This window comes from Mastigoproctus giganteus, chromosome 5 (assembly GCF_048544385.1).
Source record: "Mastigoproctus giganteus isolate SK-2022 chromosome 5, ASM4854438v1, whole genome shotgun sequence".
Taxonomy (NCBI): domain Eukaryota; kingdom Metazoa; phylum Arthropoda; class Arachnida; order Uropygi; family Thelyphonidae; genus Mastigoproctus; species Mastigoproctus giganteus.
The window spans coordinates 101,583,121-101,602,063 of NC_143579.1; the positions used below are offsets into that span (position 1 = coordinate 101,583,121).

General features: G+C 35.3%; 1 protein-coding gene across 1 annotated transcript in view; it reads right to left on the minus strand.

The window, feature by feature from the left end:
- Hpr1 (THO complex 1-like protein Hpr1) overlaps positions 1–18,943 on the minus strand; it is a 384,568-nt gene that overhangs the window by 75,403 nt on the left and 290,222 nt on the right. The window contains exon 16 of the mRNA XM_090373371.1: positions 7,772–7,837. Within this exon, the coding sequence (XP_090229497.1) occupies positions 7,772–7,837 (66 nt within the window). The remainder of the gene's footprint in view (positions 1–7,771; positions 7,838–18,943) is intronic.

Consider the following 18,943-nt stretch of genomic DNA (forward strand, 5'->3'; position numbering starts at 1 on the left):
GCAAATTAAAATTTAGGAAGAACAAACATTGAAGGTGAATAGCACAGAAAATGTCCATCAACAGCAACCACAAACTAATGAGATTATAAATGCCAGGATGCAGAATTTTATGCTTGTGCAAATGGATAAGTTTTTTTGAAATTTTTACCATCTTTTTGATTAACATAGATTATGTTTTACAAAATAGTTTAAATCAGTGTTTCTCAAACTGTGTTCCATGGAACACTAGTGTGTGTGTGTTATGGGGGTTTGGGGCGCATAAGCTGCCGGGGCTATAGTGCACCTCGGAACACTAGTGTTCCGTGAGATGTGAACTAGTGTCCCATGCAAAATCATAATTAATAATTTAAAAAACAATAATAAAATAAATAAATTTTGCATATTTGTAGCCTACACCACTTTTGTATCATTTAATTGTTAACATAATTTTTATTTGGTTATTATTATACTGGCATAGACTATAATCAAACAGACAGTAGAACATTTTATTTTGTCAGGCTTCTGCATAGAGAAGTATGTGTAGAGGTAATAACATCTACGAAAAAGTAGCCATGTGGTGATCTAGTATGCAATTTAGCCTGGAGTACACGGGTTGAAGGAGGGGGAAGCAAACCGATAACATAACTAAACTCACTTCCTTGAATAAATTTTTTTTTGATAATTATCAATATTTCAAAATATTATTATTAAAATAAATGACCATGGATATGTGATTGAAAAAATTGAACTTTAAAATGAGAAGCAAGTACTTCTAGTATTGCAACTGTAGTCGATGTAAATGAACACAATATTGTCACACTTCAAAGTGAGGATGAACAATCGCAGCCTTTTGTTCCTCAAAAATCCAAAGTGAAAAAACAGTAACCTACTAAAAAAAAACCAAAACGGAAGTATGATGATAGTTATTTGCATTTTAGCTTTACATGTATTGGAAATAAAGATGCTAAGATGCTCCTGATGCACAGTGCATCATATGTAATAAAATATTAGCAAACAGTTCTTTGGATCCAGCTAAACTTGTGTTCTGTAAATATATTGTGGGATGAAAAGTGTTCCGTGACTAAAAAAAGCTTCGTAAACACTGGTTTAAATAGCCTTAGTCACGTTTGTTAGCTTATTTTTAAATTTAGCTACTGATTTTGTAAGATACAACTCACTACTTGTACCACTATTGTATCAGTGTTTTGACATGAATATCACAGCACGAGTAGTGTAGAGTAATAGTAGGGTTTTAACTGTGATATATAAGCTCAAAGGTTGTAATCACATATTGGGCGAATATCTTTTTTGTTTTAGCTAAGGAAATTTTACTTTTTAGCAAGGATATAAAACAGTCGACCCCAATTTATGATATTAATCCATTACAAAGACACCATCATATCGGGAAAATATCGTAATCTGAACGCAATAACACATTGCTTTTCGATAATTTTTTCCAAGACCTTGGAGGTTAAAATTTTCACTATATAACTAAACTATTTATCTCTCTAAAAGTTGATTTGTCTGTTTACAGAATGTTGTACACACATGAATTCAATACAGTTAATTTAGGTCTAATAAGCACAACACAAAAAATCACTTCAATTAAAAGATGCAAAATCAAAACATATACAAACGCTGCTATTGGCTAAGAGAAAGGACCACGTGGCCTGGTCCTTTCTCACAGTCAATCATAAGCCATTGTAAAGTGAAATAGATAGGTGCCGGTTAATATGATCATTAGTTAGTAGAATCAGCCGCTTTAAAGAATCAAATCATTAAACATTACACTTTCATTGTTATCATATGTTTGGTTATAAGAATCAATTTTGAATGAGACTCTGATATTTTTCTAAAGCACATTTCTGGAGGTCACTACCATAAAACAATAAAAACAATTTGCAGTCCGGTTTATTGGGCTTTTCTGTTAGTGCAATCTATCATAAATGAATAGTGACCTCGATCTTATTGCATTTGCAATAATACCAATAGCTGGAATTCTGTGTTTTTTTTTGTTATTATGGTGTTTTCCCTACTAAGAAATCTTCAATCATATAAAAAACAAATAAAATTTCAGAATCTTCTCTTCATTCCTATTTTTTAAATGTCACAAACTTGTTACTCCTTATCTAACTTGCGCATAGTGTGTTAGTTGCAATTTGTGTATTCCGTGTTCTTTGTCATTGATCGCTAATCTTTTTTACTGTTTAAATTTTACAACCCAAAAAATTTTTAAAAAATGTCAGTGAACAGAAATATCAATTAGTTAGTATGTACATATTACAGTACATATTAATTAAGCGATGTACGTAAGCGTAAATTGATTTTTATATTGCTAACCCGTAGATATTTTTTCGATTTTCATGTATCATTTAATTTTGTTAATTGGTAAGGTAATAAAGTGTAAATCTGTGCTTTACAACTTTACTTTTATAACTTGTAGTTAATATTCCTCCTACTTTCACTTATTAGAATCGCTGTTTAATAGAATCAAAAGTCAATTTGAAAACGTGATTACAAGGACTGGCACTTACTGCATATTGTATAGTGAATGGTATTTTTATTATGGAGAGTCCATCGTAAAGTAATTTGATCATAGAGTGAACCAATCATAAAGCGGGGAACCACTGTAATTTAATATAGGAATTGTTACGGCATAGTGTAACATATATCTCAAACTTCATAGTGTAAGGTATGATGTTAAACTAGATAGCGTAATGTATATTACTGCTTTTAGGAATTTTAATGTAGTATTGTCAATTAACCAATTAAATTCATTACTCTTATTCATTTTGTTGTTAATCAATTAAATTCTATTTAAACAGAAATTATGCCTGGGAGTGGAACAGTAAAACAAATGGCACAAATTAACGGGAGTGCTGTGGCTCAGGTGAGAATTGAAGGGGATGATTCTCCAACACATCACGGCGCCTCCGTAGCCAGGTGGGAAGGAGCAGCAGTGCATAGCACACGCTTCTTGATTAGACCGGGGTTCGAGTCCGTCACCACCAAATATGGAGGATGCGGAAAGGTCAGGGAATGACCACCGCATATCCCGGAGCAATATGGCCTTAGTTGCTAATGCTCCTAAAAACCAAACAACAAACAAACAAACCAACACATCACAGTCTAAAAAAATGCAACTTTGAAATGTTTGTGGACTATTCTGGAACAGGATAGTATATAGCCAGGAAGGATGTCTTATGTGCTAGGTGCAGAGAGTGTGAAGAAATTAGGTGCCAACTCAGCGTTATGAGAGGTTGAAAAGAAGGGTAAATACCCTCGAAGGAATTAAATGGAGAGCCCATCAAGATTTCAGCTTCACAACTGAACTCAATACCACAGCTCACTCTTGTGCATCAGACAACACAGTAGCAATCTTTGAGGCAGAATGCACTGGTCCTACAGGAGATAGTTATTGTCGGTGACTGTACTGTCAGGGAAATGAGAAATATGTTGTGCAAGAAGGATAGGAGAAAAGGACCACAGTATGTCTATCAGGGGCTGTTGTTATTTGGCTTTTAGGAGCATTAGCAACTAAGACCATATTGCTACAGGGATATGCGGTAGTCATTCCCTGACCTTTCCGCATCCTCCGTATTTGGTGGTCATGGGTTTGAACCCCGGTCTAATCAAGAAGCGTGTGCTATGCACTGCTGCTCCTGCCCACCTGGCTACGGAGGCACCAGGGGCAACAGTAGATGTCGTTGTAGAGCAGATATCATCTTTTAAGGGCACAAAAGGTGATATTGCTGTACAATGGCACTAATGATATTAAGAGTATGAGATCTGAAGTATTACTTAATAAGTACAGGGCAATGCTGGCAAAAAGTTGCGAGTTAGGATTGAATTTGAAGTGTCTACAATTCTGCATAAACACAATAGGAGGGAGTAGATGGCCTTGTCAATCAATTCAGCTCTGGAGAGAATGTGCAAGGCTCCTGGGGTAGAATTTTTCCCAGTGTGATCTGTGCTTGTTAACAGGAAAAACTGTTTTTACAGGATGGGATACACTTCAATACAAAGGGTGCAAGAATATTTGCTGATGCTATTGCTATCGAGGCAATGTTAGGTGAGTCGGAAAACTACTAGCTTGAGGGGACACACAGACTAATAGTTTAACTAGACCCACAGGCAGAAGTGAAAGTGATTCTTGCATTGCTACTATAGTACATGCAGCAGACCGGAAAGCAAGGAGTCTGGGATTTCAGGCCCTGCTGTGGATCATCATGGAAGAAATGAATATGTCGGCTGCATTAGAGTAAATAACAGTAAGGGCACATGCATATATACTTGCATATACACTAATGCTAGGAGCATTGTCAATAAATTTGACAAATTTGAAATACTGATTAAGCCATCAAATGCAGACATAGTAGGAATATAGTGGAAGTGTGGTGTCACTCAGACATAAGTGATGCTGAATTTGAATATAGGGAGTACAATGTATACAGGAAGGACAGACAGGTGGAGGGATTACGCTCTTAGTTAAGAAGAATATTAAACCTAAGGCAGTGCATCCAGATGCCATGGGTGAAAAGTGCAATGTTCAGTCAGTTGACATGATATAAGCACTGAAAAAACAAAATTGAGAGTAGGAGTGTATTATATGTCTGATGACTGTGATGAGCATACCAGGACCGCCATGACCCTATGTGCAGCCAGTAAGCGAAATCAGATTTGCCGCCCCAAAATATTTAGATTAAAAAATAAAATAGCACTCATTTATTGAAAAAGAAAAGAATTACAAAATATCTCACATATAATACAATGAAACAACAAGCAAAAATAACAAAATCATTCTGAAATTCTGGAAATAAACTTTAAATTCTAAATCACAGTAATTGTATTCTATCACAATAATAAAATAAAAGGAAAATTATAATGTCAAAAAAAATTATACAAATTTATGTTTCCTTGCTTTAAGAAATGCGAATTTATTAATTATTTCATTTATGTTTATTTTTTCCAAAAGTTCATTTTCTATTGAAATTATTGCCAAATTAGAAAGTCCTTGTTGAGACACTGTCGATCATAAATAATTTTTGATTAATTTTAATTTTGAAAAACTGCATTCACCTGAGGTAGTTGAAACTGGTAAAGTTAGAAAAATTCTTAGTGCAACTGCTACATTTGGAAAAGTATCTGTAAAATCGTTTTAAAAAATATACTGTAGTGATTCAAATGGAGTAATATTATCTTTAAGGGTAGCGAAGACGAATTTCTTCATACAGCTTAAAACATGTAAAATTTCCAGAACGTGTGCACTAACTATGCATCGCGGGAGCTAGAATTAACCTTTATAACACTCAGAATTTCTTTCCTGATTAAATGAACCAACTGATGATGGAACTGCGAAACTCCAACATTAGGACTCTTGGTTCTTCTCATTCTTAATTTCATAATCATTAATTTTTATGTATGATGATCCAAGCAAAAAAGAGTGCACTTTTTTCTCTTGGGGAATTTTTTTACTGCCTCTCTTGATCTGGTTATCCGCAGCGATTCTTATTGCATTAAAAAACTGCAAGTAAAAGACCCACTGGGTGGCAGCGATCACAGTGTACTTGAGTGGTTACTGGCATCTCAACTGAACATGTGCAGAATATTTTGTCAAATGAATTACATATGATAAAGGTGTCTGCATGATGGATCTCCTGTCTTTTGACACTCGATCAGAAACATCTTCAAAGTAATTTTTTTTCTTTTTGTCAAACAGAGCCTGGAAACCCTTTCATTCATAGTTAATATCTGCATGGTCAGATATGTAACTATGAATGAAATAATTTACTAAGTTGCATAGTCAGTCCAACTATGCAACTTAGTAAATAAATTGTGAGACGTAATCAAGTCAAAGAGGCCAGAAAAACTGTAAAGGTCTTTTCTTTTATCAGGACAATGCAACTGTTCCCCAACCCACCTTATTTCCATCTATTCTTGAAACTAAAAACCAACTTGCTTGGAAATAAATTTTGATCAGATGAGGTAATAGCAGCCGCATACTCCTCCTTTTTTCAGGATCTTCAATAAAGCGAGTAGAAAGCCAGAATCATGAATCTGAAGATTTGCTGAAAAAGCACATTGAGTTACAACACACTTTTTCATTGTTTAATAATTTTTCAATGTCAAGTATTAGTACAATTTCAGTGTTAAGCATTAGTACAATGTACTAATGCTTGACACTGAAAAATAGTATAATGTCAACATCAGATAATAACTCCTTCTGTGCTAGGTTAGAAACTTATCAAGCAACTGTCTTACATGGGCAAAAATGTTATTTGTATAGTGAAACAAGTTCCTTCTTAGAAAGTGAGTACTCTAATTGAAGCATATTTATTTAATAACACTTATTTTTAAAAATTATCTGCTTGATCATTAAGCAGATCATCTTGTCAGCTTTTAACAGAAAGGAAGGATATTATATTGAAATATACATACAAAGTGGACCATGTGGCATTTTATTGAGAAATAAATTGTACAATTTAAATCTTGAAGATAATTTAATCCCCAACTTACTTTATTAATATTAATAAAAAACAATAATTAAATATCAGATTATTAGTCACTCATTAAAGAAATTACACTGCCAAGGAAGAGTGGCCCACTGTGGATGGCCCATAGCCACTTGGGCTGTTACTCTTACATGACATTATTTATGCAATTTAAATGACTCATTCAAACTGTTTTCAGTAATTTACTTTTAAGTAAATTTTATCTCTTCTGGATAAACTGACATCTGGTCCACAGTTGTGTAGGGATAATTCTTCTAATATAGTTCAAAAATGTTATAACATAACTCTATCCTAAATCTGTAATATGGATAAAGCCAATATAAAACACTACTTGCAATGAATGAAAAACAAGTTTTGGAAACAGACAATAGAAAAGTTACTAAATGAAATCCACAGCTCAAATTAATTTTTACATATCTTCTTCCTTTTCCATCAACACCAATTCACAAACACTTAAAGACTGGAACAGATATAAACACACAGCAGAAACAAAGCAATAAAGGGAATAAATTATTTTAGCAATATTAATTTAGAAGTAGCATTATCCAGTTTTCTAATACTAATGATAGCATGCAGTCTGACAGGCCCCAGATTTTAACTTGAATATTTGAAAAAAGTATTTGATTTTTTGATTTGTGCTTAGAGGATACCAATTCTTGGTATCCTCCAAGATAAATAACATAAATGAGAAATATGCAATGTCTCCAAATTTTTCATCATAATAGGCACAGATGAATGGTGAATTTTGAGAAGCTTTCGGATAATGGAAAATATGCCCATGTGGTGAAAAGCAGTGTTTCACTACACCAAACACTGTACTTGGTGGGACACAATGGAGTAATAATGTAAACAATATCATGTGGCCTCACAGGTCCCCTCAGCCAATGAATATTGGCATCAGATTTTATTCAGCAAACTGTTGTAACATAAACAAAATGATTATGTTCATAATCATTTTGTTTCTATTTGCATCCGGCACCAGTGTTTTTTTCTAATCAAGACTCATGGTAATTCATTGCTGATCATTAAAAGCTAACTTCCAGAATTAATCAAAAGTGTTCATTTTAATTTTTTTTAAATGTTAAAACTTTTTTAAAGTGTTAAAAGGGATTAATCGAAATTTGTAACCATATTACATTTTAACCCATTGGAGTTGCTGATGATTAAAATCTGCTTTACTGCAACATATAGTATTCTTTATTGACTTTTCCCATAATTTTACAGGAATAATTTTATATCATGCTAAACTTAAATAGAACTAAAAAAAAAAAAAAGTATACCTTTGTTTTGATCTACATGCTTCCCAATTATCTGGACACAAATTCCATAATCGATTCATTTCAGCACTGGATGAGAAAACAAAGAAAGGAAAGGAAAAATAATGAGTTTTTACTGTTACAAGAGTATTATTTATCTTGACAATGTATTAGTATTGGTAACATGATGCAAGAAAGCAAAACAAAGTAACAGCCCAAAAAAAAAAAAAAAAAATCCTGTATTCAAACTAGCCATTAATCAATTAAATAACAGAATGCAAATTTCCATACATCTGCAACCATCATTTTTCGATTTAAATTTATGTCCCTTTCAGTAAGTCATCTGAGTTGCTTAACCCCTATAAAAGCCTTATACACTTCAATTACAGCAGGCCCCCGTTACAACACGGTTTGCTTTATGCTGATTTGCTATAATGCTGTTCTTATATTGTAACCCGTATCTGACTATAACGCTGTCACAGATCACTATAACGCTCTTTTACAGATTGCATTTTTGGCATATTTAACGAAATCGTTTAATTTGATCGAGTCGATAGCTTGAAAATGAATAGCAAAATAGCATTAAAACATTTCCCACGCCGACTTGAGAAATTTTCCCACGCTCAGTGAAATTTTCTCGCACGTTAATTTAATTGCAGTACAGTGACTTGTTACGTTGTTCCAAGATCAACAATTTAAAAAATGATCAAGTATATTGCTTGTAATATTTGCGTTATATGCATTTATCCGAAGTCTAGTCATCACTCAGTACAGCATTAGACATCGTGCGTAACGGACAGTTTACTCAAACATTATATCATAATTAATGCAACCAACGCAGTTACATTTTCGAAGAGTTAATAATTGCGGATAAGAATGAAAAAGCAACAACGGCTGGACGCAGTACGAAGACTATAAATGTAAGAAAAAGACTGAATTTGAAAATTAAATTAGACGTTCTGAAGCGAATCGATTCCCGTCAACGACAAGCGGATGTGTGCCATAATTTAGGACTTGCAAGTTTAACTGTAAGAACAATTATAAAAAAATAAAGAATTAATTTTAGCAGCGGGAAAGATAGCTGTTCCACTGCAAGCAACTAAGGCTAGGCTGGCTATTAGGGTTGAAATGGAAAAGACTAACTAATTTTATTAAAGATAAATGTCCAATGCAGAATTCAGTTAAGTTAAATATTATTAAAAAAAAAAAAAAAAAAAAAAGAGAGAGATTAGCCAATATGATGATCTGAAGAAAACTCACCTAAAAAAAAAAAAAAAATGTGGAACCATTTAAAACTTGTAAGAGCTGGTTGAATAGATTTAAAATCTAGGGAGAAGCCGCAAGTGCAGATCAAGGAGCCGAAACTTTCAAAAAAGAACTTGTTAAAATTATTGAAGAGGGGTATTGTGTGTTATACTTCTCAACAAGTTTTTAACATAGATGAAGTAGGACTTTTGTGGAAATGAATACCTAAAAGAAGTTTCATATTGAAAGAAGCAAAAAACATGCCAGGTTTCAAAGCGGCGAAGGATCGGGTGACTTTACTGTTGGGTGGTAATGCTGCGGGGGATTTAAAATTAATACCCCTTTTAGTTTATTTAGAAGAGGGCCAAAGTTCAACCCAAAATCGACACATTTTTCATGATTAAATTCATCAATTAAATTAAATCAATTAAAATCAATTTAGATCAATTAAATTCATGATTTTAATTGGCATTTTAAGTTTAATTTTGATACATAAATAGTTACCACATAATTATATACAGTAAACCCCGCTATTCGCGGTATCTGTATTTGCGGTCGCTGATTTAATATAAAATGAAACCTTAAAAAATGTGAATTTTAAAGCGCCGTGAACATTTTCCGTCATAAAAAAACATGGGCGTGGCTAAAATTATCTTTCCCAGTCAAAACAGCGCTCAGTGGGGGGGGGGGTGACAAAATCGCGAGCGTGGATGTTTCTCGCTAATCCTTGTTCAGTATGTGTTATGCGCTTGTCATGGAAGGTTTCGTCGTTTGCTTTTAATTTACATGCTTATAAATTGAACAAATTTATCAATTTATAAATTGATAAATTTATAAATCAATTTATAAATTTATAAATTGATATGCTTCCAAAAGTGATAAATCTACCATTTTGCAGTGAAAAACAGACTTTTTCGAAGAAATCGAAGAAAGTGCCTTTATTGTGGACAAGTTCTTTTTTACCCGTACAAAAATATGGCTACGAATAACAAGGGAAATGTGAAAAGATCAAAGAAGGTGATGACTAGCGAATAAAATTGAGTTATTAGATAAAATTTCTAATGGTGAAAGTGTCTCCTCAGTGGCAAAACATTATAAAATCAATGAGTCAACGGTACAATCAATTAAGAAATCGGAAGAAAAAATCCGCCGTAGTGTCCGTGAAAACATGCTAATTGCTTCAAAAATTTGCTCTGTAACTCTTGATATTAAATTAGAAAAATGGAAAAAATCTTTAAATCTGTGGATAGAAGACCTAACTCAAAATAAAATTCCATTAAGTTCATTCATCATTCATGAAAAGGCAAAACTTCCTTTATCAACACTTTAGCGAAACTGATGATAGCACTGGTGAGATAAGTTTTTTTTGCTAGCAAGGACGCTGGTTTGAAAGATTTGTTTGAAATTTCTAATAAATATTACATTTAATATTAAATTGTTTCTTATTTTCATTTCAATGCCATATGCTTGCATTTCACTATGTACTGTCCATGTACATAGTCATATTATGAAGGTACATATAATACATATATAGACAAAATTTTGGACTAGTTTTTTTTAATATATTTCATACTTTGGAACGGAACCCCTTTATTACTATGGGAGCCATAACTCAGTATTCGCTTTTTCGCGGCATTTCTCAGGAACGTAACCCCTGCGAATAGCGGGGGTTTACTGTATATATGTAATGTAGAATATTTTATATGTATAAATATTTGAATATTAAATATTTTGACCGACATTTGTGCATCTTTTCACTATCGTTTATTATTGATTAGGAAATATCCTATGGCACTGACCGCAACTTACAAATACATATGTTACCTTATGGGAATGCGGAGCTTGCTTAGCGCAGATTCATTTAGCGCTCTGTTTTTCCAGAACGAATTATCAGCGTTAAGCAGGGGTCACCTGTAGGCTGCTCCACAGATGCTTAGTTTCCAGAGATTGCAATTTACTTGTTCTTGGTAAGAATATCCTTTTTTGCTCTAACTAATCTTGTTACACTTCTCTGCATCCTTCCCTGTATGCAGTATTCCATACGTAGCTTAATACAAAGGATAATCACCACTTTCACAGTTCTTGTATATTACTGCTTGTATATCATGTACATCACTGATATAATCACTTTATGAGCTATTCCAGCAGCCTGTTTGCACTTTCAGAGAATTCTGTGTCAGCCACAGTGGCTGTTGTTGAAATTGCTGTTGCTGATGATATTGCACAAAATGAACATTTGTTAATGATGGTGTCATGAGAGTTTAACATTCCATGATCAATAGTCTGTAAATTTCTTTGATCCATCATTCACCTCTACAAGAGTCATGTGGTAACAACAGCTAAATTTCACTACTGGACCTCAGTTTTTTTTTTTTTTTTGAAGAGGTCTAAGCTTGTGATTCATAGCATGCATTGTGAGAGCTAAGCTGTTACCTATTACAGTGATCTTCTCTATCACTGTGTGATGCCTGCTCCTCTCTTCAGGAGAGATGGTTGAAACAAATGTTTTTATGCATGATAAGGCTCCTCCAAATTTTGATTGGCTGCTTTGTAACACATTCAATGATGACCACATCATTTCCTGTCTTTATGAATTGGCCACCTCAATCCTTGATGCTATTGGTTGCATTAGCAATAGTGATGCAAGAAAGCAAACTTTTACAGCATCAGTGAGAAAAAAAAAAAAAAAAAAAAACCACAATAAAAAAAATCCCTTCCCATTTAAACCATCCAATTTGCTCCAAAAGTTTGTCCAGTTCTTCTCTGAATTCATTCAAGCTATCAACTTCCACAATGACCGATGGAAGTTTGTCACAGCAATCAACCACCCACTGGCTAAAGACAAATTTCACACATCTATTCTACAACCGTCTTTAATCAATTTGAATTTATGCTCCCTCAGGTGCATAACCTGAGCGAGAGGAAAAATCTCATTAGCATTGAAGCTTACTCAAACCATTCATACACATCAATCAGATCACCATACAGGTGCCTAGTCTCCAGACGCTGAAATTTGCAGAACTAAAGCATTTCTTGGCAAGAGCAACCCTTTTTTTCTCTAACCAATCTTGTTGCCCTTCTCTGTACTCATTCCAGCAGGGTGTACATCCTTCCTAAAATGAGGCCTCCAGACCTGTAGGCAGTACTCGAAGTGTGGCCTGACCATTGCCTTATACAAGAGGATAATTATCTCTTTATCCCTGCTAGCAAAATTCCTATATATCATTCACAAGATCCCATGAGCTGCTCTGCAGCCTGTCTGCACTGCTCAGAAAACTTTGTATTTGACTGCACAATTACCCCCCCCCCCAGGTATTTTTTCATTCTCCAGTACCCTGAGTATAGTACCGCACAGTTGGTATGTTACTCTGGGAGTTACTTGCATTTGTCAATGTTAAACCTCAGTTGAGTCCATCTGCCCAACTTTTCTAGATCCTGTTGCAGTAGCATACTGTCATTAACAACCCTGCCAACCTTTGTATTGTCTGCAAACTTGGACATTAAGCCTGATATACCTTCATCAATCTCATTGAAAAATATAGAAAACAACAATGGGCCCAACACCAAACCCTTGGGGACTCCACTAATAACATTAGTCCACAAAGAGCAGTGTTCACTGATTGCACTGTCTTCTTCCACTTAACCATCCCTTTATCCATAGCAGTAATTTGCCTCCAATGCAACACTGCTCCATTTCTGCAGCAATCTTCCATGTGCAACAGTATCAAAAGCCTTTCTAAGATCCAAATATATGATATCAAAGTTATTCCCTGGATCCAGTTCCTTTGTGACCACATCACAGTATCCAAATTAATTGATCAGACAAGACTTCCCCTTAACAAAATGCTGTGTCTGAACTATAACTGCAGTCTTGTCTAGGTGATCCTGCAGTGCTTCTTTAACCAATGACTTCATTATTTTCCCCGAAACAGAAGTTACACTTACAGGTCCTCAATTACTCATATTACCCTTTGATCCCACTTTATAAATTGGGGATACATTTGTACATCACCAGTCAGTGGGGAACTCCCCTGAATCCAGCAATGCTCTCATTATAATGGCTAAGGGTTTGCTTATTTTCTTTGCTGCCTCCTTTAATATAACTGGATATTTATTTATTTATTGTACTAGGTGGTCCCAGCAAGCTGTCCTGGCATCCCCACCTGTATTTACATACTGGACAGATAATTAAAATTGCTCCATTGTAACATATTGAAATTCCTCACTTCATGGACTTGCTCCATTATACAGTAATTAAGCCCTACAATTCATGTCATGTAAATTTAAATCTAGAAAAATAGCTAGTGAGAAAGTCCTCACACTAGCTGTTTTGAATAATTTCACGTCTTCTTCCATTATATTTGCCGCAGCTGAAGAGACAGACATTCTACATGCATCCGTTTCACTCGCAAAAAATTGCAATGTGCCATGGAAGTATCCAAGTGCAGCGCATGGAAAGGCAGTTTTATCAGCACTGTTCTTGTTCCACTTTCAGCAGGACTTGTCTCTTGAAAACTTGTACTGCAAAATTTTGGAAAGCACCAAAGTTTGTCCTTGTCTTCAGTAGAAGGGCCTCACACTCAAGACGGCAGTGTTTGCATACTGGATGCTCCAGCAATCAATTCCTCTTGTAGAGCCTGATATCCATGACGTCTATACAGAAGATGTACACGGTCTTCCTTTCTCTCCACAAGTTTTTTTTTTTTTTTATGAAAACCCCAAACACGAAAGGTATCAAAAACTATAGTATTTAGTACTGTGCATGGGTTGAAGGAGAAGTATTGGGGGGGGGGGGGGATGCCGGAAACTTTGGTCTAGAGACTAAACATGGGTTTCACCACTTCAAGCCTCCAATAAACAAAGTGGTGGTATTTCACCGGTTGATGAAAGTCATCTACCACCAAGGAACTACATGGTGCTGAAATACCTAATTCATTTAATTTTCCAAAAAAGAACCCGTGTCCCGTAAGCAGGAAAATTAAAGAGGTTTGGTTGAAACGAACCTGTACCTTTCCCAAACTGTTTAATGCTTGGAAGAAACTTTTTGGTTATTAAACCCTTGGTACAGTTGTTCCATCTGTCTTGCCACCGGTCAGTAAGAAGAGTCCACAATCATTTCCTCTCCTCATTATAACCATCGTCACAATGAATTTCAATTGATAACTGCTCGTATGGCTGTCTATGTCGCAGACAGAAGCACATTGACTTGAATACTAAGACCAGATTCAGGGGCTGCCGTCATGTTGTCACCTGCAAGGCCTCATTTGACATAGTCCTATGGGCCATACTGAGTTGTAACAACATTGTCCATTCACAATTGAAACTTTTTTCCTAACGTTTGCCTTTTGCAAAGCACAATCTTGTGTGATCACTGTGCCTGGTGCAATACCATAAGAAATATGTGCTCCATAGCTCACTATTGTCAAGAAGATACAGTCATAAAAAATATTCAATGCCTTGCCTTTTTTTTTTTAGGAGCATTAGCAACTAAGGCCATATTGCTCCGGTGCGGTGGTCATTCCCTGACCTTTCCGCATGCTCCGTATTTGGTGGTGACGGGCTCGAACCCCGGTCTAATCAAAAAGCATGTGCTAAGCACTGGTGCTCCTTCCCACCTGGCTATGGAGGTGCCTGCCTTGCCTTTTATCCCCCACTCCTTCCTAGTTACCTGCCCAATCATACCAACAAAAAATTCACAAATATTCTCAGTGATGTAGTTGATGTGTGAGACAATCGTAACTGTTTATCAATCTTAATTCCTAGGTATCCGATTGTCTTCACACACTGCAGACTGGCTCCATCTATCCAGCATTGTGGATTTCTCGTAGTAGACAGGTATCTTTTAACAACACAGTTTTGCTCTTTTCTATTGAGACCACAAGCATGAACAATACCAGGTACTCATCTCTGACAAAATAAAGTGTGATCGCTCCTCTAGTTGGAGCCTCGAGTCACTGTCCACAAGCAAAACTAAGCCATGAGCATAAGCAATCATAATGAAGTTGTTATAGTCCAAACTTAACCATAAGTTTAGGACTAAATTCCACATTAATGGGCCAAGGACCCTTGTGGGCTGCCTCTTAAAACTTGTCTGGTAATACTCACACATGCTGATTTAACTGTAACTGTTCTGTCGCAGAAGTAATCTCTTATAACAGAGTAGATCTGTGGTGTGCATTTTGCCTGGTGTAATACCATAAGAACATTGTGCCAATCGATGCTAGCACATGCCTCAGCGAAATCTACAAAGATACCTAGACAATATTTTGATCTGCATCAGTGTACAGATTCCACCAACTTTCCCAGTGCATCATCAGTACCTTTCCCTGCTGTAAACCCATATTGGTTTTCAAACCACTCACAGTTTTCTTGAACACTTTCCATAATTCTGCCTACTGGCAATCTTTCCTTTCATAAACTTTCCCTAGTCTTTTCAAATAATGCAATAGGACGATATGAATCTACCCTTTCTTTTGGTTTCAATGGCAATTTTAAGTTTTAAGCTGAAGTTTTAAGAGTGCATCCTTCCATGGTGGTGAAAATACTCCATCCCTAAGACATTAGTTAAAAATGCTAGCAGGTGCTCTGGTATCAATTTCAGACACTGTTTTATGACTTCCCCCTCAATGAGGTCCATTCCCAGACATTTATTTTTCTAGATTCGTTCTACTGCAGTATCTAACTCGTTCATCTGGAAGCTGTGCTCTTCCCCACTGCCTCTGTAAATGTCATTAAGCAATTTCATTTTCAAGTACTTACTTTCACTGCTATCAGGGTCCCCATTTGCTTCTGTCTTTCACCAAGTTATAATAATAATAATAATAATTATTACTTGTTAGTTGTTGGCGCATCGGCTTCTGTGGCCATAATGCACCTCCCAAAGTTTTTGAATTTTACTCTGATCCAAGCTCGAGGCGGGATTCGAACCCATGACCTTTGGGTTACCAGGCAGGCACTTTACCCACCTGGCTAGCCCAGTCGGCTCACCAAGTTACCTAAAACCAGACCTACACTTTCTTCCCACATTCAAGAAGTACTATCACTAGCCTGAATTGAACATGTGATATCTCCTGCTGGGTGTTTAATTTTATTACTACATAATTTGTAAATTAAGCCCCAAGGGTCACTGTTCCTGCATATCCTTAGAAGTTCTTTCCATGGCATTAAATTTTTTTTTTTGTGATCAGATGCATGTATCTTCTTCCCAGCTGCTGATACTCATTCCTTAAACGTATTTGATCTTCTTCGTTACTCCGACATTCGCTTCTTTGGTATATCTTCCTAGCTCTATTAATTTTTCTTTGCGTAGCACTGTCAACTGAGGAGTCCACCATTTAACAGGCATGCATTTAGTTTGACAACACCTCACTGCAATGTAGAGGCATTATATAACCAACCCTGCACCAGATGAACCACTGCTGGGCCACCCCCAAGTAGAGGGCTGACACTACAGCCCTCTAATTGTGTAATTCTTCTTCAAACAGATTCCAGTTAGCAGTATGAACAGAGAATCGTTGCAACTGGTCCTGTATATACCAGGTCTGGGGAGTAGGAGTAAGAGGTTTTTACAGGAATAGGAATAAGGAGTAACAAAATATATTTGTTACTCCTTATTCCTGTTATTATATTATACATGCAAATACAAAAAAACAATTTTATTATATTGCACTGTCTAATTTAAAATTTAAATTTTTATCTTTTGTTTTAGGTAATATGAATTTGTAAGCCTGTTAAAGTTAATTTTGAGATAAACTACTTAATTTAATTAGTCTAAAATGGAACAAAAGAAAGCTGGAGTATTTGAATACTTTGAATTATCTCAAGAAAAAAATGTCTTCATATGTCAAATGATGAATGGAGATAAGCCATGCAATTCAGAAATCAGTGCAGGGAAAGGAAAAGGAGGCTATGCACCCACTAGGTTATCCAATTTAAAATGCCATTTAGAGTGCTTGCATCCAAAACAATTCAAGCTTATGGAGGAAAAGGAAGCAAAAAGTCATCAAGTTCTAGCACAGGTTGTAAAGTAGAAGGAAAAAATATTCTAACAAAGTACTTTGAGACCCAAAAAATTACTATAGCAATGATAGCTGCTAAATTCAAAGGGTGTATTATTGAACTTGTTGTAAAGAATGGACTACCACTTAGTGAATTCTCTTCTCCAGGTTTTATTGGATTGAGTGGTGAAATGGCAGCCAAACTGAGAGTTTCTTTGGAATGATATAATATTAGGAAAATAATATTAGAGGAAGCTAACAATCAAAAAAATTTGTTGAAGGAGATGCTAAAGGGAAAGTATATTCATCTGAAGATGGATGCATGCACCCATCAACGGGTAAATTATTTTGGAATAAATGTCCAGTTTGTAAATGAAAATAAAGAAACAATAATACATACTTTAGCACTTAAAGATACCAAAGCACAACATACAAGCGAACAGGTTTACAAATTGATTGAAAATGTACTCAAAGATTTTGGAATTAAGAAGGAAAATATCTTGACAATAGTTACAGACAATGCATCAAACATGATAAAAACTGCCGAGAAGCTTAATGAGGAAAAGACAGATTTTGAATCAGGAGAAAGCTGTGTGTACAGTGATTTAGATGAAGATGAGTACTTAGACAAGACCTTGGATGCTATTGCAAACAATTTCATTGGTTTCACTTTCCCCAACATCAACAAACAACATATGAGGTGTGGTGTGCATACTTTACAGCTCACAATCCGTGATGGTCTGAAAGGAGCTCATGCAGCTAATCTCATAAGTAAGTTGCGCCAGGTCGCTGTAGCTTCTCGATCCCCCAAGATTGATGCTATTCTGAAGAAGTGCTGCGGAAAAGGAGCTCTAATTGATCAAGCTACTAGATGGGGCAGTGTTTATTTAATGATCAAACGTCTTTTGGAATTAAAGCCTCTATTTATTGATATGGCAAATCCTAAAATAACTTTATCTGATAGTGAATGGGAAGAAGTCAAGCAGCTTGAAAGATTACTTCGCCACCCATATAATGCGACTTTAAAGTTCCAAGAGTCTTATTTAACACCTGGATCATTCTACAAAGAATGGAAAAGTCTAATATTCAAGTTTTCCCAAATTGGTGGTCTCATTGCTGATGGAATCGAAGTCTATGGAATGCAGAGAAACTAATTTAATAGAAAATGATATCTTATTAGCAGCAATTTATGTTGATCCAAATTACAGAATTTTGCTATCAGAGGATCAGGTAGCCAGAGGAAAAGCTACACTACTTGATTTAAGTGAAAAAATAACAGGATTAAAGCAAGAAGATTATGTGGCCTCCCCTGAGCTTGACACATAACCTTCTTCTTCTAGTTCAGAATTTGATGAATGTGATTTTTAAAAAACAGCTTGATCACCAAGAAAAAATAAAAGAGATGCATTCAAGCTAGTAATACAAATACCAAATACCAACAAAGGAGAAGCTGCAGCGCTGGAAGCAACCAGTTACGAGAAGTTCCGCTTTGATTTCTATCAAGCTTTAACTTTAGTGGAGAAAGTAAGTCGTACATCAAAGTTACAGGTGATAGATGCAATAAAAACATATTCACTAATAGTTCAAGATGCAGCCTTTTGTGCTCTACCACTTGCCCAAGTCAGTGTTGAAAGGCTGTTTGTTTTCAGAACTCAAAATAATAAAATCTGATTTACGTGCTTCGATGAAAGAAGATTTGATTGAGTCCATACTGTTTTTGAGAATTAACTCAACCTAAAAGACAATGTATAGTTTAGTTTTAGTTTTTACTAGTTTTGTGCTCTTTTTGTATTAAATAAAAAAAAAAAAAAAAAAAAAATAGCGTATTAATGCATTGTATTGAATAAATAATGTTTGTATCAAATATATATTGTGTAATTTCAAATTTGCATTAAATAAAAAAAAATATAGTTAGCCATTTGAATTCTGAATAGTGATTACCATATAATCATAA